At 40.6% G+C, this 24704-nt stretch overlaps 1 protein-coding gene across 3 annotated transcripts in view; it reads right to left on the minus strand.

Moving 5' to 3' along the window:
* The window catches only part of HPSE2 (heparanase 2 (inactive)), a 573943-nt gene that overhangs the window by 20863 nt on the left and 528376 nt on the right, over nucleotides 1-24704 (minus strand). For all 3 annotated transcript variants that reach the window (XM_029201275.1, XM_029201274.1, XM_029201273.1), the window contains one exon: nucleotides 6282-6427. In XM_029201275.1, coding sequence (XP_029057108.1) covers nucleotides 6282-6427 — 146 coding nt within the window. The remainder of the gene's footprint in view (nucleotides 1-6281; nucleotides 6428-24704) is intronic.

The following is a 24704-nucleotide window of genomic DNA, read 5'->3' on the forward strand; positions in this document are numbered from 1 at the left end:
GAACCCACGTCGCCTGCATTGGCAGGCGGACTCACAATCACTGCGCCACCAGGGAAGCCCTATATATTCTTCACTTATTGAATATTAAGTTCTTCAATCATAGAAATTTATTTAACTTTATTTAACTAGGCTCCTCCTTTGGGGACTTATGTTGTTTGTAATTTTTTGCCATTATAAATTATGTGATGCAGGACTTCATTTATATAAACTTTTTGCACTTCATGATTATTTCTGATGGATAAAGTGCTGGAAGTTGGAAACACTAGGTCAAAGGGAATGCAGTGTATGATTCCTCACCAAATCTGATTCCTACCCAGTTGGTGCCCCTCTCTGTGGGAAGGAAGATTATTTTGTCCCTGCTCTGTTGAACACTAGAGTGATCACATGATTGGCTTTGGTCAATGCAATGTGGGTGGACATGTTAAAACCTCTGGGGCAGAGGCTTTAGTAAGCAGTCCATATTTTGCCATGTCTCTTTTCCCTCTGCCAGAAGACTGACAATGTTGTTGAGAGAGGCTGCTCTATTGATCTGCATACTGGAATGAGGATGATGTGGAGAGATACAGCTGAGCCATGACAGACAAGTAGTGTGAAAGAGAAATACATTTTCTTATTGAAAGCCATGGAGATTTGGAGGTTCTTTGTTATCAGAGCATAACCTCGTCTATCCTGACTAATATACACATTTTGATAATATTGATATTATCTAGAAAGCTTGTATCAGTTTGCTCTGATCACCTACGTATGAGAGCACCCATATCCTCATACCCCTAAGAACACTGGATATTAACCTTTTAAAATATCTTTCTCAACCTGAGAGGTGATAATGGGATTTCAATGTTGTATTAATTTGTATTTTTAAAAAATTCACACTGAGGCACAGTATTTTTTTTTCATTTGTCTCTTTGCCATTTCTTCTTTTGTAAACTGACTGTTCATGGCTTTTGCCCATTTTTCTATTGATATATAAAAACTATTTATTTATTAAAGATAGTGATCCTTTGTTTGCATGTATATTGCAAAATTTTTCCCAGTTTTCTTTGACTGATTCAGTTTGTTTGCATTGTATTCTGATGTATAAAAGTTCAAAACTTCTAGGCAGTCAAATTTATTGACCTTTTTGATTTCTACTTTTGCTACTTTACCTACCCCATGATTATATAACTATTCACTTTTTGGAATCCTTTTAAACCAGCACAGGTTTACAAAGTGGCCCCATCCTGCTTTCAAAGGAGAAATTCAGAGCAACTCTAAGTCAACTATGCCCACAGGAAAATATCATTCCCTGCAGAAACAGCACACCTCAGCCTCTGGGTCACTCATCTATGCCTCTAAATGTGCTAATTAAGAGTTGAGTGACCAAGGGCCAGTCATTGTGATAACTTGGACTAAAAAAAAATACAGAATACAGTTTCCAGGTCTCATCCCTTTATTTAATCCATTTGTGATTGGGGTCTGGGAATCGATATTAAAAAAAATCTTTCCAAGATATTTGGCAGATGAGTTTGGTTTGGGAACCACTTGCCTAGAGCAATCCATTAAGTTTATGAGAAGAATTCCCAGAGTATACCCTTTTGGCTGTGTGTCCGATGATTTTTCTTGCATCTGTAGGAGGGTACATTATTGCATTCAAGGTTTTTGGATACCTGAATTGATATTCTGATAAATTATTAAATGACTCTTCTATTTGGTCCCTCCTCCTCTGGTCCTTCTTCTCAGTCCCCTGAAGCATGTGAACTAGCTTTTGGAGCCAATGGGTTAGGTCAGAAGATAATGCCAATTTATTTGTGCAGACTTGTGTCATCAGAGATCTGAAGAAAGATGCTGCTAGCCGATGTTAGCATTTACCAACATTAAAGAACACCAACTAAATTCCATTGGTGGGCTTTAAGCTTAGCTTAGCTGTGTGCAAAACTACATTAACTACAGGCACTGCGGGCTTCAGCGTGTGAGCAAAAGCAGGCGTGCATGAGTACCAATTTTCACGGACTGTGGTGAAGCCTTCTGCTAACTCCCATCAAACAACCTTCTCAAAGGCTAGCAGCAGAGGTGGACAGAGCTGCGTGTTTGCATTTAGGAGTTTCTCCTCTGCAGAGCTGGGGCAGAATGAGCCCTTGGAGATGGCAGAGGAGAAGGGAGGGATGTGGGGAAGTGGTGGGTGGGAGGGAGACCTGAAATCACACCACTGCTTCAGGGAAAGCTATCTTTTCAAGCTGCTCGGCAGTGGTCTGATTTCCATTTACACAGTTCCACTGGGGGAGACAAGCCAGTACTGAAAGCCAGCCCAGACACCAACTTGCCGAGGCTCTCACAGAGCTCACGGAGCCTCCTCAGGTAGGAACTGGCATTGAAGACCCCCTTGGTCATCGCTTTCCCTGCTTCGCTGATGGGCAAGGACATTAAGCAGAGGCCTTTGGCTGTGAAGACACATTCTTGGCTGGGGAATGCAGCACCAACCTGAAAGTACAATGTTGAGAAACCAGATTCCTGAAGAATGTACATTCTCTGCCGACAGAAGAATCATCTTGGAGGACTATCTGTTCCCTAAGGAAATGGGGTCCTACTGAAGGTGTGGACTGGAGGCAACTGCTGACCTTCTGATGTTGTCAAGTCCAGGGGGCTTTTTGTTCTCTTTGTTAATGCCCCTTCTGTCTGGTAGAACATCTGTCTTGTTCCATGTCTCACTCATGGTAAGACTTTGTCACCAGCAGAGAATGCATGTATCTGGAGTTCATCTTTCTGGCTGTTCTTTTGCTGCCTGACATCCCTATGTTACCATGTGGGAGGGGGAGGAAGTGAGTCAGGAGTGGGGACTGAGCCTGGAATATCATGGATAGAAGAGGCGAGGGGTGTCATATGGGGAGGTGCATTTTGACTTACAGATGAAAAACAGTCCCTGTTCTAGAAATGTCTCCAGTGAAGCTGGGAGACTAGGAAAGGGAAGGGAGGGTGACACTTTGAAATCCGTGGCCATTTCCAGTGAAAGTCTATGTGTTTGAAAACTGTGTTGGTCCATTGTCTCCAAATCTAATTCAAAGTTCTTGGGTTTGGTAAAAGTCAGGCCATGTTTTGCCAAACATCTTTTCCCCTAATTTCAAAGCGCTGTGTATTTTAAGGGAAATTTAATCCACATGTTTCTGATTCATTTACACTTAACTCATCAAAATATTGTTTTGTAAGAGCCATTTGATGTCCAAGAAGCCTCAGGAACCTTTTTATGAGTCTTTAAAAAAACTTCTTCTGAAAAACAGGAAGTTTTGCTTTGCCAATAATAAACGAACTTGAACCCCAAAAGGCTCAATTTTGCTTCAGTATCCACCAGGCTTCAACTGGTTCTGAACTTGGCTAAGGACCTCAGCTCTTCCCAGAAACATACATTGTGTTAGCAGAATGGTTTAGAAAAAGAAGGTTCCCTAGTCAAAACTTATTCGTTCTCTGAATAAGAAGACTTAGGGTGAGAATTGCTACGCTGCCAGTGTCCTAATTTGTTGGCTCTAGAACAGAAAGCAGAAAAGCACCTGCTAGTGTTGGTATGAGTATCTAACTCTTTATCCTAAATCAGTCATAAAAGACAATGGTCTACTAGGTCAGAAACGACCCACAGTGTAAGAGATGCCATGAGAGGGAGTGAGGTATTCAAGTAGAGGTTCATGACTGTCAGGGAGATTGTAAAGGGCATTTCTGTGTTATATAGGACACCAGGCCAAATATCTCTAAGGGTTCTTTCCAAATGTAAAAATCTTTACATTATTAATGTTGCTACTTGCCTATACGTGTGATACCATAGAACCTTTGGAATTTAATACGATAATACAAATGTGAATATCTGGCAAGATGCTTGGCACACAGCAAGTGTTCAATACAGACTGGAGTGCAGGAGTTATTTTAAAAGACCCCTTCTTTGGTTTATTCTACTGGTAAACTTATACTTTCTCACCCAATTCCCTATTTTGAGCAAGGATATATATTTTCAGAGTATTGGTCAAGACTGGACAGCGTGAAGCTAACATGGCCACTCTGGGACATTTCTGTGACCTTGGCCTCTTTGGCCACAAATAAACTAAGTGAACCAGGAGTGCTTCCTCGTGACTGCTATGGAGGATGAGGGGGCACAGACAGGGCACGTGGCTTCCCACAGAGAAGGAGCAGAGACACTTCTTTGTGTCCACCTATCTAAGGCACCGGACACCCACTAACATGGAGAAGATCTGCAAACTCAGCCAGCTCAGTGTATCCACTGTGGGCTTTCTTCTCTAATAGGAACAAAAAGACCTTCACCCCAGTAATCACTAAGGTCATCTGTGGAATAGATTAGTAAAGTCATTTCTTTCTTTTATGTAACAGGGAGAAAGAGGGATGGAACTGACAGAAGCACAGTGGCACTGTTTCCCCAGAGAGGTTCTGGAGTGACTTTCCATAGAAAGCAGAAGAGACCTGGTGATGGAGAGAGAATATTGAATGCAATGAATGATTTGATGCTAGTGAATGGCAGAATTCTTAACCATTCCATCACACCCCTTCCTTCTGGCCAGTGTGGTAACAGCAAAGGGAAAGAGAGCTATAACTGTAAATCATCAGTGATGTCTTGATGCCCTATTTCTGCATTCATTCACTCACCCATTCATCAAACATTCACTGAGACCTTCCTCAGGCCAGTCACTCTACTGGACACCAAGAATACAAAAATGCATGAGGCACTGGCCCTGAGGGCACAGTATATTCAGAATATTAGTGACAACTTCCCACAAGAATGTCAAAGAACGTCAGGATGAACACTGGGATGAAACAATGTGAAGAGACCTCTGTGAAGACCCTCAAATTCTGCTAAGCCCGTGGCTCGACTACTGACATTTTCCCCTGTGTCCTCAGACCTGTAGTATAAAGGGCACATACTGATGTGCTTCCCAAAAGAGACAAAAGGTGCCAAGAGTAATTTTTCTCTCTTGAAGCTGGGGGTCCACCTTTTGGGTGGTTACCTCAAGGCCAGGGTGGAGACAAGGAATACAATGTTTCCTTGTGTGGTGATCAGATAACTCCAGCCAAGGCCATAAAGCAGTCACTCTCTGTCAGGTATTGGATTGAGCTTCCTGTTGAGCAAAAGGGACGTTGAAAGCCTCTGGCCTCTGCCCAAACCAGCCTCCACTCATCCACAATAGGCACTTGTATCTACAGACAAGACAACTGGCCCCTGACCCCCCTATGCTCAGAGTGATTCTTTGAAAAATCTTATCCTGATAAATTAACTGGCTTGGCTTCTCTGTCATCAAGGAAGGGGAAGGAGCGTCTTTTGTAACCTGACCACTGGAGCTCTTTGTGCCTCCACTACCCGTGATCAGCTCCTGACAGGCTCACTGGAATGAAGATCTGGCTGGAGGCGCTTGCTTCCTTCTCCCTCACTCCCACTCCACACAAGGTTTCTCTGCAGGAACAGAAAAGTTCTTACTTCCAGAGCTGCCCACTCTGTTCCTTAAATAGAAAGTGATGTAAGAAAGCCATATTTGGTCTGATGGGTTTTGCTTTAGGCTCAGTTTTAAGTTTTTACCTTATTTACCTTATGAACCTCACGTTTTAAAATATTTTATCTGCCAAACTTTATTTATTTACTAATTATTTTTCCTATTTTTTAAAAGACAACTCTGACAACCAGAGCTTCAGATGAAAAAGAGCACAATCATACCTGTTACCGTGCTGATTGCTCAAAGTCCGGCTCCCTAAAAAAGGAAGCCTAGATTTTATTTAACCTTTAAAATAGCTGAAAAGGTTTTCCAAATACTGAAATAGCTCTAAAGCTGGCCTGACTACCTTTGGGCACTCTCAGTTTGGGATGCACTGGTATATGGTTAGGTTTCTAGTGGTATAGCTCTCCAAAATGCATCTTAGAGATGTAGACTTATTTCCTCAAGCTCGCCTGGTGTATCTTAGGAACAGGTTTTATATCTCTACCCTTGGTTCAGGCATAGGCATATAAATAAGCCTCCTGGACATTACATCAACTGGCTGAGAGAAAATGCTCAGTAAAAATTTGTTGGATGAAGAAGTAAATGAACAAATGGCATGTATTTTTATGAACATTTTATGAATAAATCCTGTAAGTGTGAGAGAGGGGGTTCACTTGGAGAAAAAGCTGTTTATCAGAAACCATTTGAAACCTGCAAAGAGCAGGTAAAGTGAATGCAGAAGTGGTTTTCAATAAGTCTTGAAGGGCTCCCACGTATGAAATTCTCAAAGGGGCCTGAAGCTCCCCAGGGGTGGCTTTCTGTGCCGCCTCTCTGCAGACTTACTTGTGATGGTTTGTGCAGTGAGCATAAATCCTTAGTTTGTCCCGGATCACTCGGCCTGGCCGTGGCTTCCGCTGGAGCCCAGCCACATGCACAGCCAAGACCTTGGGGCCAATCAGGCGCTTGTAAAGGAGAGAGAGCCAGTAGTCCTGAGGAGAACAGAGAGGCAGAGAGTCAGCGATAGACACACATCCGGGTGTTCTGAGTAAACATACAAACACGCAGGCCAGAATCCACTTCTTACCAGGAATATGGTGAGTCAGGACCAGCGAGACCCTAACCCTGTAAGCATGATCACCCCAATGAAGTGCTCATTTTCGGTTCATAATGAAGTGGCATTATCTAAAGTGGCCTTTGCAACTGGCCAAATGAGGAAATGTCAGTGGGGCGAGCCCCGAGTGGCATACAAAGCAAATGAATCAGTTTTTCACATATAAAAGACCAACCAGCTGGGCCTTGAATTTTCAACTTTCTTTTCCTATGACTTTACTTTCATACTGGTTTATGACTTCTGTTTAATTATAGAATGGAAGATTTCCAATCTTTAGGATTGTCACCAATGTGAGAATCCAACATATCATCCTCCAAATATTGTCACTCTTAATGTGGTGGGAGGAGGATGAAGTTCCTCCAGACAGGAGACCAGAGTCCTGATTCCAGAGGTGAAAATACAAACAGAAGAATGTCTGCAAACCATGGTGCTAATTCTTGGTCATCCTCAATAATTCTAAACTAAAAACAATGTGGTGCTTTTAAACATTCCAGGGTCCATTTGTAGCTGATTAATAAATACTCAGGGGCTTCCCTGGTGGCGCAGTGGTTGGGAGCCCGCCTGCTGATGCAGGGGACACGGGTTCGTGCCCCGGTCCGGGAGGATCCCACATGCCGCGAAGTGGCTGGGCCCGTGAGCCATGGCTGCTGAGCCTGCGCGTCCGGAGCCTGTGCTCCGCAGCGGGAGAGGCCACAACAGTGAGAGGCCCGCGTACCGCCAATAAATAAATAAATAAATAAATAAATACTCAATCTGTAATCCACACAGGAGTTTGAACTTACAAATGCCTATTTTCCGCCACCTTAATTTCTACTGTATTTGCTATTATCATGTTTTATTTTTATATTGGATACAAAACATATTTTGTATTTGTTTTGTATTTGCTCTTAAACCCCATTATGGGGTAATGACTTCAGTGTTTATAACTCACCATGTAAATAGGGCCTCCTAATTTGTTTAGGAACTTCCCCCCTCCCCCCATTTCTGGAATTCAGTGAACATACTCTTCAGTGCAGGCATTCTATTCAAGATCTTAAAGACATCAATCATGTCTTCTCAGCCTTCATCTTTCAATAATCTTTTTTTTTTTTCCCTTTTGTGGTCATCTATAACATCAGCTGCTTAAAAACATCTGGTGAATTGAATAAATCAGAACAGAGTCCCAGAGCTTGTTTGTCTCCAGAATAGCTCCAAATCTGCCCTGAGCACTAAGCCTTGCCCATTTGCCTTAATTAACTTTAAGTGGACTTAGGATGGCTGCTAGATATGGTTTCCTTATATTTAAAATAGCAAATATTTCATTATTGTCAATCATATAGATAAAAAAAATTCATTGCTCTTACTTGACTACAATTTCTGTGTCTTTGATTTGAAGTAATCTTTGTGAAGAGATTATCACATTCACAGTATTTCCAGTGGGATGTCCACCTTTTTCTCATTGATTTGTAACATATCTTTTAATATTAGTGGTAAGAATCCTTTGGAATATTTATGAAACAAATATTCTGTCCAAATTTGTAGTTTGCTTTTTATCACTTTTTATGATTTTTTTGACATGAAGAATTTCAAAAATTTTTATAGAAAAATATATCAATCTTTTTCTTTTGATTTCTTCTTTTTCTTTTATCCTTAGAAAGTCCTTCCTCACACAAGGGTAAGATCAATCTTCATTGATATTTTTTCTAGTTCTTTTTATATTATCATTTAAAAATTTAAACTTTTAATTCACTGAAAAATATTTGGGTGTATGGTACTAACTTTACTATTGTCTAAATTATCTACTAGCTGTTGTAGCATCATATGGTGAATAACCTATCCCTAAACCCACCTTTATCACAAACTAAAATTTATACATATGAAATAGAAATGTTTATATTATATAATATTATACATTATCATGTCTGTTATTATCTAATATATAATATACTGTATATACTATATTGTATTATAATGTATATTGTATATATTATACAATATATGATATGGTATAATGTGTATATATATTATAATACATATATACTATATATACATATACATATATATATACATACACACATATGTACAATATAATATACATTGTGATATATAATATAAATGATATATAATTATATATAATGTGTATTATATAACATATTTAAAATCATGTTATATATAACACATAAAAACATATAAATATATGCATATGTCATATATAATAGTTTATGATATGTATATCATGATACATATACTGATAAGAAATGTTATATATTAATTCCATGTCTGGATTTTCTATTCTCTTCTACTGAACTCTCTATTTTTTTTTTTTTTTTTGCAGTACGTGGGCCTCTCACTGTTGTGGCCTCTCCCATTGCGGAGCACAGGCTCCGGACGCGCAGGCCCAGAGGCCATGGCTCACGGGCCCAGCCGCTCCGCGGCATGTGGGATCTTCCCAGACCAGGGCACAAACCCGCGTCCCCTGCATTGGCAGGCGAACTCTCAACTACTGCGCCACCAGGGAAGCCCTGAACTCTCTATTTTTTTTTAAACATCTTTATTGGGGTATAATTGCTTTACAATGGTGTGTTAGTTTCTGCTTTATAACAAAGTGAATCAGTTATACATATACATATGTTCCCATATGTCTTCCCTCTTGCGTCTCCCTCCCTCCCACTCTCCCTATCCCACCCCTCCAGGCGGTCACAAAGCACCATTGGGGACTACTTTTAATCAGAAAGACTAAGCCTTTTCTTCAACCTGTGAGAATTTTCTTTAAATATAGCTTCAAGTTCTTATGTATATGTTTTCCATATACAGGAGAATATATGTAACTTAATGACAGTTCTGAAGCATATGAGAACCCACCATCCATCTTAAAAGCTACCATAATACCCACGCTGTTGCATTTAGTTATATGAGTCTTCCTTTTCTCGTTTTTATGTTTTTCATTCCCTTCCTTCATAGTTTAGTTTTATCCATATATATATATATATTTGCTCCTAAGCAATATATTATTTAATTTGTTAGCTTTATAAAAGTGGTATCACGCTATATGTAGTTTTCTTTGACTTACTTTTTTCACTTAACATTATGCTTCAACGATTCATCCAGGTAGTTACGCGTACTTACAGTTTATTCATTTTCAATATTGTATGATACTCCATTGTGTAAAAATACTACAATTTATTTATCCATTATTCGCTGATAGATATTTGAGTTGTGTCCAGATTTTTGCTATTATGAACAACGTGTCTTTGAACATTCTTGTTCCTGTTTCCCAAGACCCAGGTGAAGAAATCTGGAGAAGCATTACTCCAATTGTGATTGGAAACCAGCAGTGCCTCATCACTTGGGTGCTTCTTAGGAATGCAAATACATGGACTTTATCCTAGATGTACTGAATCAGAATCTCCAGGGGTGAGGCCCCCAAATTGTGTGGCTCTCTAGGTGATTCGGTTGCTTGTCAAAGTTAAGAGAAGCACGGTTCTATAGTATGAACTGTAGTACTGGAATTGCTGGGTTACACGCAGGTATAAAAATATTCAGGTTTACAGGATAATGCCAAACTGTTTTCCAAAGTGATTCCAATTATTCCAACTTACACTTCCTCCAGCAGTGTCTGTATGTGTTCCCTGTGATCCACATCCTTGCTAACACCTGTTATTTTCAGACTTCTTAATTTTTGCCAGTCTAGTGGGCATAAAATATCTATTTATTTTTGTGTTGTTTAAGAAGTCCTTCCTCATGTCTATTTCATAAAGATATTTTATGTTTTCTTTTAAAACTTTTAGAGTTTTTCTTTCATAGTTAAGTCTTTAATCAAAGTAGAATGTAGATTCCCCTCAGGGGAATCTAGGATTTGGGTTGGTAAGTCAGCTGACGGTAGGTTAAAGCCAAAGAGAATGTGAAATTTGCACCTTTACTTAGCTCCGTGCACCACCTTCAGATGCCTCTCTCACCCTTATTCTTTTCTCAGTTCCCTATTTAGCCTGCCTCTTTTTAAAAAACTCCACTTTCCCTCTCTCACTGTCCTTATCTCTCCCTCATGTAAAGCAGCAGAACCAAATTATATTTCCTTCCTCCCTCCCTCCCTTTCTCCTTTCTTTTATTTTGCTATGAATATGTGCCATTTATATAATCACAAATAAAATTAAACAAATGGAATAATTCCTGAATATCTCTTAAGGCAATGACATGAAAATGCAGAAAAAATTATCTTTATGCATAGATGAGATAGGAAAAAAATAAAGAATGCACATATATATCTAACAACAGCAACAACAACAAAAGGACAGTGCATGAAATATGCAACAGAAAGAGAACTTTTCAAACAATAACAGTCATAAAAAAGGAAGGCAAATATAATAGATTTTCATGTCAACAATAAAAAAATCCAAAGCAAGGAATGCATTGCAATTTTCAAGGGACAAAGAGAGACCCAAACAAACATTCTTTAAGTGTGTCAGACATGAGAAGAAGTTGAAGAAAAATAGAGTCTATTTATTAGTTGGAGAGGGAAAACTAATAACAGATGACACTAAAAAGACAGAGGTTTTAAATCTTTTCTTTTTCTTTAGTATTTGTCAGAAAGTCAATTGTGGTCTGAAAGCTGGAAAACGCAATATATAGAGTAAGTTCAACCAAAACAAATGGGAAAAAAAAAAGAAATTGACAGAGGGTTGCAGAATTTACTGGATTAATCACTGAACCCTGTGTTCCTCAAGGTCTAAGACTACTTACTCATTCCTAAAGCCCATGCCTAGTAGAGTGCCTGGCTTATAGGAGGTGCTAGAATTCAATTATGGAATGTGTACTATGTTCAAGGCTCCATGCTAGGCATTAGGAACATGGTGGTGAATAAGACAAATACAGTTCTTGCCATCATGAAGTTTATAAATCTTATCAAGAAAAAGAGTCCTTAAGCCAATGAGTTATGCAATTAATTTCAATAGAACAAATGGTATTGGAGAAATCTATGAGACCGTATAGTATCATACATGTGACCCAGTCTGGGCGGGGTGTATGGTCAGTGAAGGAGTCTTGTTGCCAGAACCTGTGTGGACCTCAGCCTGGAGTCTGGCTTCCTGGGAGTGGACTGTAGCTTTGGAGTGTGCACCACTAGGCTGGAAAGGTGGCAAGGGGCAGCTGCTGATGGAAATGCGATCAGGGCTTGGGCTTGCAGCCTGGGTGGTCCGCACTGCATGACCATGAGACCCTTGGTGATACACTACAGAACTAGGAGTGGGGAAGGGGTGTTGGGTTGTGGCCTTAGGCTCTGACCACCCATGTGAGGCCTGCGAATACATCTTCCATTCTACAAGCACTTTCTGAGCACATATTAGTGGCATGCAGATATTCTGCTCAGCCCAAGTGATACTAAGGTGAACAGGACATCTTCCTGTCCTCAAGGAACCTAGGGGTCAAGATACATGTAAGCAATTCTCTGTAAAATGAGGCTGACTAAAGTAAACACCACAGAAGCGGGAACCACTCGTAGAACTTAGGGAATTCAGAAGCCAAAACAATTATTTATGACCAGGGGATTCCAGGAAGGCTTCACAGAGAAACAAAAGTGGACAATTAATTTGCTTAGAGTTGAAAGATATATATTCAAATCGTGGAAAGTTATTTATTATCTCTAAATCTCAGTTTCCGGGGCTTCCCTGGTGGCGCAGTGGTTGAGAATCCGCCTGCCAATGCAAGGGGCACGGGTTCGAGCCCTGGTCTGGGAAGATCCCACGTGACGCGGAGCAACTAAGCCCCTGTGCCACAGCTACTGAGCCTGCGCTCTAGAGCCCGTGAGCCACAACTACTGAGCCCGTGTGCCACAACTACTGAAGCCCGCGCACCTAGAGCCTGTGCTCCACAACAAGAGAAGCCTGCGCTGAGAAGCCACCGCAATGAGAACACTGCAACGAAGAGTAGCCCCTGCTACAAATAACTCAATTTCGTTTCTTTTTATGGCTGAGTAATATTCCATTGTATATATGTGCCACACTTTCTTTATCCATTCATCTGTCAATGGACACTGAGGTTGCTTCCATGTCCTGGCTATTGTAAATAGAGCTGCAATGAGCATTGTGGTACATGACTATATACACTACCAAATGTAAAACTGATAGCTAGTGGGAAGCAGCCACATAGCACAGGGAGATCAGATCGGTGCTTTGTGACCACCTAGAGGGGTGGAATAGGGAGGGTGGGAGAGAGGGAGACGCAAGAGGGAAGAGATATGGGGATGTGTGTATATGTATAGCTGATTCACTTTGTTATAAAGCATAAACTAACACACCATTGTAAAGCAATTATACTCCAATAAAGATGTTAAAAAAAAACGGGGTGCCCCCGCTCACCGCAACTAGAGAAAGCCTGCGCGCAGCAACGAAGACCCAACGCAGCCAAAAATAAATAAATAAAATAGATACAACATTAAAGAAATAAAAAATGTTTAAAATAAAATAAAATAAAACTCAGTTTCCTCGTAGGGATTTAATGAGATAATATACCTGGAAATATCTATTAGTGCCTGATATATCGAAATATTTAATAAACGTTGCTTCTTCTTTATTCCTTGAAAGATGTTTTTTAGCCTCATGAAAATAGTTGTATTCTAGTATGTACACAATTATGCTCTAAGTTGCCCTGAAAACATAAATATAACTCGTGTGTGTACGTGTATGTGCACGTGTGCATGTGTTGGGAAGGTTGGAAGGAAACTCCTTGAGATCAGGGCTTACTTTTGCATATCTGGTGCCTGTGAACATAGATATTGGTACTCAGTAAATATTTGATTGAATGAATGATCGAATCAAGTTTCACCTCCTGAAACTGATGGGAGGTTTTTCAGGGCTGAATGGTAGTGAAATGATAACTTCGCAAGGTTCAAAGGTTATGGTTTTCCTGAGCACTGATAGGCGTTGCTGCAGGTGCCTAAACTTGTTTAATCTCAATATTTTCTCTTTCTGGGAAGTGTACATGCACTGAAGTGTGAAAGCTAAATGACAAATATTTTTCCATCATGGAGTCTCTTGCCTGACTTCCAAAGTCACAAAAACATAGCTCTAGTAGGCACGAGGCTACCCCGGTAGCCACTCTTTCTCTAGATAGCTGACCTTAGAGAGCCAAGAACAAGTGAAGTGGAACATCCCCATGGAGTTTTGCTCTAGATGTGGCGGTGGGCCAGAGCTCATGTGTAAAGGAAAGAACCCTGCTGCTCCAACTTCCTCCACGGAGGGAGAGCTGCAGGGCAGATCTAGAAAGTTTCCATGTGACTGAAGCATCTTTGGAAATAATACTAAAAGCTACAATTTTCCCTGCTGCCCTCTCTAGAGGGAATGAAATCCCCTCCAATCCATTTTTTGACCACCTTACTTAAAACTGACAAATGGCTCCCCACTGCTTGCAGGTTAGAGACAGTGGCTAAAACCAGTGGTTCTACCATGAATTAGTCCCTTCCCACCTTTCTCTGCTTGGCCTTTTATCCTCAAGGACATTCATTTTTTTTATCCCTTCCACCATGGACAGGACCTTCTTGTTTCTCTAATTATCTCCCATTCCTATCCCGCACACCCCTCCCCAACATGTGTGGGTGCACACACACACAAAATTTGTTAACTCTTAGCTCAGATGTTAACTCTAGGGTCACTTTTCCAGGGAAGTTTTCCTGGACCACATTTCTGTTATGCGTCCTCAGAAAACAATTTCTTTCCCTTAGGACATTTGATTCAGTTTATATTTACACATTTATTAGTAGGATTTTCTGATTCATGTGTGTCTTATTTTCTAGACTATGAATTCAATGATGGTAGGACTGTGTTTTCTCACAGCTGCCTAATACAGCACCTAGAACCTGAGCACCTAGAACCTGTGTTCAATAAACAGTTGGAACTAGAAGGGCCTGAAGGTACCCACATCCCCCAGTCTGATCCCCTGCTCCTTGCTTCTCTTAGCCAGTCTTATCTATAACTGGACTTCAGGTAATGTGTTCTGAAACAAATTACAGAGTTTTTCTGTACTCAGCCCCATCAATCCCAGGCCTGAGTAAAGGTGGAAGGAAGCACTGGCTCAGCTGGGGTTCTGTGGTACACAGTAGTAGTAGTGAGGAATTTCTAGCCCAATCCAGTGGGGATGATGCCCAAACCAGAGAACTGAGTGGAATGGAGAATCAGGAAGCCTCCAACCTAGAAATGCAGCCCAGAAGGTCATCATACAAGGGGCACCGGAAGCACTGAATATGAAATCAGAATTCTAGGCATGCTGCAAGTGAAGGAAATCACAAGCTCGCACAAAGAATTATACAGGCCTGCCTTCACGTGCTCATTGAGACAAGATAGATGATGTTGTCTGGGTTCAAAATGGCAGGGGAAAAACTGATAAGTTCGCTATAAAAATGCCAAGCTACATGCTTTTAATGAGAGTTACTTTTGGCAAAAAATGCAATTGAACTATTCTTGCTTATCTTGAATACTCCAGTCATGAAGTTTAACATATCTGTGAAACATTTCCCAGAGCTTAGTATCAAGAATGATTTGCCAAATGGTATAGCCACTGTGGAAAACAGTTTGACAGTTCCTCAAAGAGTTAAACATAGAATTACCCTAACACAGCAATTCCACTCCTAGGTATACAGGTATATGCCCCAAAGAATTTAAAACAGGTACTCAAACAGAAACTTGTATGTGAATGTTCATTATAACATTATTCACAAAAGCCAAAAGGTGGAAACAACCCAAGTGTTCATCAACAGAAGAATGGGTAAACAAAATGTGGTATATCCATATAATGGAATATTATTTAGTCATAGAAAGGAATGAAGTTCTGATGCATGCTACAACATGGATGAACCTTGAAAACATGCTAAGTGAAGGAAGCCAGACATAAAAGGACAAATATTGTATGGTTCCACTTATACGAAATATCTAGAATAGGTAAATTCATGATACAGAAAGCAGAATAGAGGCTACCAGAATCTGGGGGGAAGGTGAGAATGGAGAGTTATTGCTTAATGGGTTCAGAGTGATGAAAAATTTTTGGAATAGACACGGGAGATGGTTGCATGACATTGTGACTGTACTTAATGCCACTGAATTGTATACTTCAAAATGGTTAAATCAGCAAATTTTATGTTATATATATTTTACCACAATAAAAAAAGAGAAAAAAAAAAGGATGAATTGCCAGAAGTAATCCTTCTTGAGAATAACCTGGTGATAGGCATCAAAAGCCTCAAATTGCTCTATACCCTTTGACCTAACAATTCCACTTCTCATAATTTATTCCAAAGAAATAATCATAGATATGTGCAAAGATTTATCAGTAAGATGGTTGTAGTAGTCGTTGGTTTTGTGCCTTAATATCAATTCTTCCTCCTTTTGATCACAGCATCTGGATTTTCTTTTGGGATATGGTTCAGCCATGATTGTATACTGTTTATCAAGTTTCCCTGATCTCCCTTGAGGAGAGTAACTGATCATATTAGGCCAGTTGGACTTTCTTTCCAGGGAATCCGGAAACTGAATGGGATGGCCAAGCATATTAAGAGCGGCTGGACTGGATTTACTCTATGGAGTGGCAACTTGAGGGGACTGAATGTTCATTGGTGCTGCCACCTGGATTCTTCATTGCCCTGAATCTTATCCCTTTCAAGCTGGGTGCTTCAGCTTTTCAACAACTCCATTTCTTCTCTGCTTAAGTTCCCTAGATTCCTTCTCTCCCTTTTTTTCTTATGACCAAAGAATCTTAATTGGTTCCATGATCATCACAGCATTATTTTTACTGGGGAAAAAGCTTCAAAACAATTAAATGTTCAATAAATAAATTACTAGATAAGCAAATTGTGGTGGATCCAACTATGGATAGTTTTCAGTCACTAGAAATTCTATTTTAGAAGCATATTTAATGATGTCAAAAGATGTTCATTATAGTGTGTAGAAAAAGAACAGACTCTAAAATAGGGTGATCTTATTTTTGAGGGGAAATAAGTGTCTCTGTGCAATTAAACTTGAAGGATATACACCTAAATGAAAACAGTAGTTATCTCTGACTACTACTCCTTTCCTTCTTCCAGTTCCTTGAAAGGTCTATTCTCCCACACCTCTGGGCCTTTAGAAATACCGCTCCCTTTGTCTAGGGTACTTTTTCTGCCCATGCCCTGCCTAGCCAACTCCTTCTCATTCTTTGGGTTTCGGCCTAAGTGAAATTTCCTCTTAGAAACCTCTCTGAAGCCCCATGTCCAGGTTAGGGTTTCTCTTGTATGTGATCCTGTGAACACTGAGGTAACCCCCTCAACAGTTTTCACAGTGTTTGTTAATTGCCTATTTACTAGTGTATTCTCCCCTAGACCCTTCAGTGAGATCAGGGTCCATGTTTCTTCCAACAATGTCAACAAACATTTCTTGAGTGCTTAACATGTATTATCTCACTGAATTCACCAATAAATCCTATGACGAAGCACTGTTATCTTTCTTTTTACAGGTGAGGATACTGAGGCTTAGACATAGATAAAAGCAATGTACAGAGGTGACAGAATTATAGCCCCAGCACCAGTGCCTAAAAAATGTTTGTTGAATTAATGAATGAAAATACTAAAATTATGTAGATAACTTTCACTACTGCAGGTCTCTGAATCTATGATTCAAAAGTATTGCTAGAATTAAAAGTACTGGCCTGATCAAATGGGTAAGATGTCAGTACGCAGCCAAACATCTTATTTTACTGATAAGTGAATTCAGTCTGAAGCTCCCTTAAAAATTCAGAGCTAGTGCTGCCTGGAGATAAAAATCAGCCCCATCCTCTCTCCTCCTCTGAATGCTTTGAATTAGTAAAATAGAGGCCACACGTCACTGGCTGAATTAGGTACAGGTAAACACACTCCTCCTTGCTGAACTAGCCCCTAAGATGCCCTGTACCCCTCTTTGCTGCACTTTGAAGACCTGAGCAGAGCCCGAGCAGGCCCAGAATAGGCCTGAAATATGAAGAACTAACCTGGGACAAATGTGATAATCAATTGAGCACTGCAGGGAAGAGAAAAGGATCAGGCTGCCAGAATCTCAATTTAAGTTGGGATTCAGCAAACAGAAAAGTAAGTGATAAGAAATCTGATTTCACTAGAATTGTCAAATTTCCTAAATTCATTGGGTTCTCCCTGATTGAGAGAGTCTCTGAAGTAATGTTATACATTATTATTATCTACCCTCAGTTCCTCAGTTCTTTGACCCTGGTTCCTGACACAGAGTTCCTAAACCCCTTGAATTTCCTGGGTGATTGGAGCATCTTTTGCTCTAATTCAGCTACTCTTATTGGGATCCTGGATGGAGGCTGGTCACCAGAAAGACCAAGCATATTTAGAAGTTTGGAACATTCAGCCCCACTCCCCCATTCTCTGGAGAGGGTAGAGGAACTAGACATTGAGTTAATAATTGATAATATCTATATGACGTAGCCTTCATAAAATCCCCAAAATATGAGGTTTGGAGAGCTTCTGGGTTGGTAAACACATCCATGTGCCGCAGGGTGGTGCACCCCAATTCCATAGGAACAGAAGCTCTTATGCACAAAACTCTTCTGGACTTCATCCTATGTATCTCTTCAACTGGTTGTTCATCTGTATCTTTATCATATAATAAACTGATAAACTTAAGTAAGTGTTTCCCTGAGTTTTGTGAGCTGATCTAGCAAATTATCAAACCTGAGGAGGAAGTCACTTTTGACCGACAACCTGGTATAAATGCTGATTTATACCAGGTTGTCGGTCAAAAGTACCAGGGACAACCTGAGACTTGTAATTGGCATCTGAAGTGGGGGCAGTCTTGTGAGACTGAGCCATTAAGTTGTGGGATCTAACGCTAACTCCAGGCAGACAGTGTCAGAACTACATTGAATTGTAGGACACCCAGCTGGTGTCCGATAATTGGTTGGTATGAGAAAAAAAATCCACACATCCAGTGTCAGAATTGCTGTGAGTATGGCAGTAGTATGAGAGTAAAGGAAAAAACAGTGAGTTTTTCCTAAACAGATTCCTGGTTCCAGGCACAGTTATTTTTTTACCCAGGATGCAGGAGGGATATGCTAGGAGTAAGCCCTTCTCTGTAATGCCAGGAACCTGGGAGAAAGTGTACCATTTCCCTCATCTTAAAATGTAGAGCAGGGTCTTTCAGCCTCAGCACTCCTGGTAGCTTCGGCTTGATAATTCTCTGTTGCGGCAGGTTGTCCTGTGCGTTGTAGGATATTTAGCAGCATCCCCAGCCTACAATTACTAGATGCCAGTAGCACAGCCTTCCTCTAGTTGTGATAACCAAAAATTTGTTCAGACATTGCCAAATCTCCCCTGGGGCTCCTCGTTTGGCAAACCACTGACCTAGAGTGTGGAAAGTAGAAAATATTGGTGCATCTCCCTCCCACACTTCATAGGGTATCTCATAAATATACATGTGGACACACCCATACTTGTTTATTTATGTGGAGTGGAAGTAAATAATATCCCATTAAACCTAACACTTTATGTTCGATGGTGACATGTAAGAATGTCTAAGATCTTGTTAAGAATCATTTAAGAACTTTCCTTCCATTCACCCCAGTCAACTATTTCCAAGCATGGAAAAACTTATATTATGCTCTTTGCTTTTGCAATGGTGTTGGCTCCCTGGACTACTCTGGGTTTCCAGACACTTGTGTATGATCCTAGCAGAGGCAGAAAAGCATGAGCTTTGGAGTCAGGCACCCTGGATTGGAATTCCAGTTAAATTTCATTTATCTGTGTTCATTGCAAGTCAGTCAACTGCTTTAAGCCACAAGTTCCTCAACCACGAAAACCTTTCTTGCTTGATCATGATGAACTTTAAATGAGACGGGGTCTGGGAAAGTGCCTGGCCCAGTCCTGGAAGGTAGAACGAGTTCTTACCCATGAATGTTTTCTTTCTTTTGGTACTTATCACTCAGGAAGTAGAGTAAGGGAAAGCTTCCATCCCAGTGTCTAGTGCCCCAGAATATTCCTTCAGCTCTTCTCAAAACACAATGAGGGCAGGTGGCAAAGTCATGCTGGGGTAATCAAGGAAGGCTCTCGAGTGTGACTTACAGCTTTCACCTGGAGTTGGTCAGCAGTTGAGAGGCAGTGAGTGAAGACTGGGCTTGAGTGGCTAGGGCTTTGTCAAGGAGAATGTCCTCACGGAGTGAGGGGGCTACTGGTACAGAGGTTTTGTTTCACTCAGGAGACCTCATTGACATCATTTTTGTGACCTATAACGTGAGTGGCAGTAACTGAAGTCAGACTTGGGCTCTAGTTCAACTTCAGCGCTTCCTGGGTATGACTACCACCTGGGGCAAGTTACTCTCCCTCTAAGCCTCAGGATTGTCATCTGTAAGATAGGATAACACTTGTGCCTACCTCTGAAGATGTTGTGAGGATTAACATAATGAATGCAAAGGCCCAGTGCCTGGTGAGTAACAGACACAGAGAAATATTAGCTGATATTACTATTAATAATCATCTATATAAATGCCTGTGCTTGTATGTATGGTATCTGAATATATTCTAGAAAGGATGAATGATGGGGAAAGCGTGGCCCAAGGTAGATAAGACATAACTCAAACAACTAGCCAATCAAAAGAGAACCAGCAGAGGCTAAAGTATATACGGAGAAAAACTCAGGAACAAGATAGAAAGAAAAAGTGGGCAAAAAAGATAAAGGTTACAAGTGAACAGCGGCACTTTTATGAAAAAGCTGGGGACAATTACTTGCGTGCACCAAAGTCTTAGAGAATCAGGCCAGGGACAAGGTCCTGCCTTCACTAGAAATGAATGAGTAGGTAGTAGATGTGCGTTTTTGTCTAGATATCACCATCATCTTTATTATCATCAGTCTACATCTGCTGAGCACCTGCGATATACTGGACAAGCAGAAATAACTAAGACAGTTTCACACCTTGAAGAGCTTAGCGTTTACTTGGCCAAAGCCAGTAAGGTCTCTAAGTAGATTTTGAGCAAACTCTGAGGTCCCATCTCTCTCTCCTTAACTGACTCATCCTTTGGGTATTGGTGGTCAGAGGGGCACAAGCACCTGTGTGTGACCTGGAGCAGATCTTTTCTTTCCCCAAACTTGTCTTCTTTTACACCAAACTTTTCTGTCCCCAAAGTATTTGTACAAATCAGGAAAGTTAAGTGCATGTAAGGTACTTAGAGCATAGAGGCTTCATAATAACAGGCTGCCTTCTAGGCAGGCTACTGAAGCTGAGCCAGTGGAGAGATTCCTGGAAGCCTTTGGAGAGGAGCTGGCTCACTCTTTTGTCCAGGGTGGCACAATGCTAGCACCTTTCTGGCTAACAAGGAGGGAATTAAAGTCCGTGAAGTCAGCCACAGACTTAACCACAGCTCCAACAGGCCAACGGCAGGGTCAACCAACTGCAGAGGAGACATTTTCTTGACAGACACTCTGACAAGCTCAGGGGATTCAGAACCACAAAGTGAAGGTGGTCTCCACCCAGACAGGTCTAGGAAAGCCTGTGGAACACTGCATTGTCCACAAGCTATTTTGAAGCTGCTTAAATTAAAGAATTAAACTATATCTGACTAGCAGCAACATCCACCAGAGCCAAATTGGATTTCTCCTTTTGGCAAAACAAGCTACAGACCATGTCTTTATTGTGCAGACACTCATTAGCAAATATGTAAAAAAATACCAGTCGGAGAAAGATGTTTTCCTGCTTTGGAGACTTTTAAAAAAGCATTTAATTCAATCTGGCACACATGGCTGAACCTGAAATGGCTACAATGTGGAACTGGTGGGAAAGCATGACCAACGCAGTTCTGTCTATCAATCCACCCTCTGCAGGACAAATACACCCCACACTCAGCCAGGGTTAGCAGAAGGGGCTAGTTCCCTTTACTTTTTCTGAACACTGGAGAAGGGTTTTCTACGCTTCAGGAATCTCTAAGGTCAAGATCTTTCCTGAGGAAAAGAAATGCTGGTTGCAGATAACTAGATTAGTCTCTCTACCTCTCCCCTTGCTCTTGGGCAGAAGTTAAATTACTATGAACACCACAACTTATAGACCCTAGGATCACCTACAGAGAGACTTAAAAACTGATTTTCAGGAAATTGTCCCAAATAACCTCACATTTTACTGTTTTAAGTGTAGAATATGCTGTCTGTGTTTGTATGGGGTCCGTTAAGCTTGTCTAGAGTCCAGATCCTGCTCTACAAGGCCCATCTCAAGTGGATCCAGGCCTCCCAGTAAAGTGGACTTCAAGGTGCAAGGTAAGATCCATCCTTTAAGGCGAAACTATATATCTAATGGCTTTTAGGATATTTTCATTGATATCAAACTTTATGTGATTTTAAAAGAATAGTTAACTTTGCAATCACCAAAGTATATTTACTACCCCAAAGCCAGGGCATGTGAAAAAGATAAAGAATCAAGCTGGGGAGGGACAGAGAATCTTTGTTCCCCTTCATTTCCTGTAATAGAAGCTGGTAGGTACTTTGCTCCCTTTTTATGAAAAGCAAAGAAGTGTGTGAGGTTTTGAGGCAGTTCTGGGATGGGAGTAAGTAGGTCTTGTGGAAGAGAGCCCAACTCCATCAGGGAATCTCGAGAGGAGGAGACAGAGGCAATAGAGAGAAAAGGCAGAAGACCTGTATCTATTCCGTGCCTTGAGTCTAGTTCTCATTATGGTGACCATTTTTGTCAACATCAAGGGAAGAGAAGATCTGGTAATTAACTAGCAAACCCATATTGCCAACCTGGATCATTCCCAACAGAAAATACACTAGAAACAAAATTAACCAAAGTGGTCATACGTATGGCAAAATTTTTCTGGATTGGGGCTTAACTTTTTTTTTTCATGGGTGCTGCCCTCTGACCAGGGACAACAAGCCGTCCTCCTGGTTGGACACAGCACAGAACCATTGGAAGAGGTTTTTATTTCCAGCCATTACCTCATCCTTACTATTCAGGGAGTGATTGAGGGTTAGTGACAGGAACACTTTGGAGTAGGTACTTTGCCAATATATATTATCATTCTTAGTAAGTGCAAATGGGAAGCCACAGTACCAACTCAGTAATTACTTTTGATATTTCCTCACATGTTGGAAAGCAATCATTACAAACCCAAAGAGCTTCATTTACAGGGTTTTACAGACTTTGCACAAAGAAATATTAGTTGATGGAGAAGCTGGAAACAACAGTACCTTGGTGCAGAAACCCAGTATGAAATAGAATATGGACCCTTAGAAATGTGCAAAAATTTCAAAGTTCAAAAGAAAGTCCAATTCTAGGAACCTGCCAGCTGGAAAACAGCTTATTGAACCCTGAATGAAGACATTATTATAAATCTCACTACGTAATCTGATAATTCTGACATTTGCAAAAGCACACTGACATAGTCTTGAATTGCACAAAAGCAAATTCTCCACACAAAAGAAGCCGGGTGGAAAATTTTATTCTAATTTTGCTCTGGTCACCATTTCTTAGTTTTAAGTGACAACAGGTGTTTTAAAAGTATAAGTGGGACACTGAAAATGCATTTAAAATTTCCCTTATAATTAGGAATTAAAGTCTGTGTCATATAGGTTCAATACCTGGTCTCTCACTTTTACCTCAGTGAAGTTTCCTTGTCAACTGGAATGAAAAAATTGGCAGAGTTCCCTCCTATCTTCTCTACTTTCTCAGCCAAAGACATAAACAAAATTTTCAGATGTTCCTGACAGAAACTGGAGCATAAAGTCCAATAGGTTAGGGGATTTTCATAATAAGACATTTCCTTTGGCAAAGTCAAGGTTCTGTTCCACCTGCTCTCCCAACTACCCAATCCTATGACCCTCTGTCTGTCCCCATTCTCAGAAGGGCCCTGTGCTCAAAAAAGCCCTGCATTTGGCTTAATGCTCTACTGTAGCTGTCTTGAAATTCTTAATAATTTTGTCTTTCAACTCCTGTTTTGTAAATGAAGTCTAATGAGACAAGGGAGCACGCATGTGAGCAGAGGAGATATACCCAATATGTGTGTCTATAGTTCTTTGCTATCCAGTTAATATACAGTGTTTGTGATGTACCACAGCACAGAATTCTGGTGTATCCATGACACGTGGGAGTGCAAAGTGAGCGTGTGTAAGTGGGGAGCAGAGGGGCTGACAGCCTCAAGAAGCCACACTTTCTGTTCACACCAGAACTCGTTTCAAACACAGGGAGAAGGCAATAGCGTTCTATGAAACAGAAAAGAATCCTATCATATCCTTTCTTACTCATATTACTTCTCTGTATCAGCCAATCACTTTTGCTGAAAATGAAAGCAGAAGTAAAGGGAAAGATAGGGCAACTCACAGTTCTTTTTCTTTCAGTCTTTTCTTATTTATCAATAATCTGAAGGTAGGGAATATTGGTAGAATGTCCACACATCAAGAAGTGAAATAAAAAACAGTTGAGTTAATTTTGTGCAGTGTTTCCATTGTTCTGGTAAGAACAAAATACATATGTATGTACAACCTATGAAGTACAAATTGTATAATTTTGATAATTCACACACAACCTAAATGCTCTTATATTAGCTTTTAAGTCTCATGTGCACAATACAAAGATGAAAGGCAAAATTCATGCTAATTATTTAAAACTTCATTTCTTTACTTAGAACAACATTAAATGGCAAATAAAAAATACCATAGTCAAGAGAGAGACTGGCAGAAAGGAAAAAAGCTTTGCATTCTAGTACCTTTAATAGCACTTTTTAAAATTTGAGGTCCCACATTTTCATTTTGCATGGGGTCCCGTGTATTACGTAGGAGGAATGATCAGTCCTCACTTTTCTTAACAACGCTATAGCATTGTAATATCTCCTTCTTCTTGTACATTTTACAGGCAGATACTATAAAATAGGGTGGGAGTCCAAAAACACAAGAGAGAATGACGGACTACTTTCTGGGAAGACAGGCCTAAGAGAGATCCAAAGTGGCTTTTTGACTATAAAAGGAAAAGCCATAGAAGGAGAAGAAAAGATAGCAGCTGCTAATTAAGGGAGATAGAAGGATCTTCCTCTGGTGAAAACTGGGTTTGACGGGTGAAGTCCACAAGTTTCAGAGAAAGCAAAGCAGGCCTGTGGGCTGCTGTAGTGGCCTACACCTACCTCTGTGGCCTCTGGATCTCAGAAGAACAGGAAATGAAACATTAGGAGTAGGGTGGGCTGGGTAGCATGTGAG

The sequence above is a fragment of the Monodon monoceros genome, unplaced genomic scaffold (assembly GCF_005190385.1).
Source record: "Monodon monoceros isolate NGI ecotype Baffin Bay Population unplaced genomic scaffold, NGI_Narwhal_1 Super_Scaffold_4, whole genome shotgun sequence".
NCBI classification, from domain to species: domain Eukaryota; kingdom Metazoa; phylum Chordata; class Mammalia; order Artiodactyla; family Monodontidae; genus Monodon; species Monodon monoceros.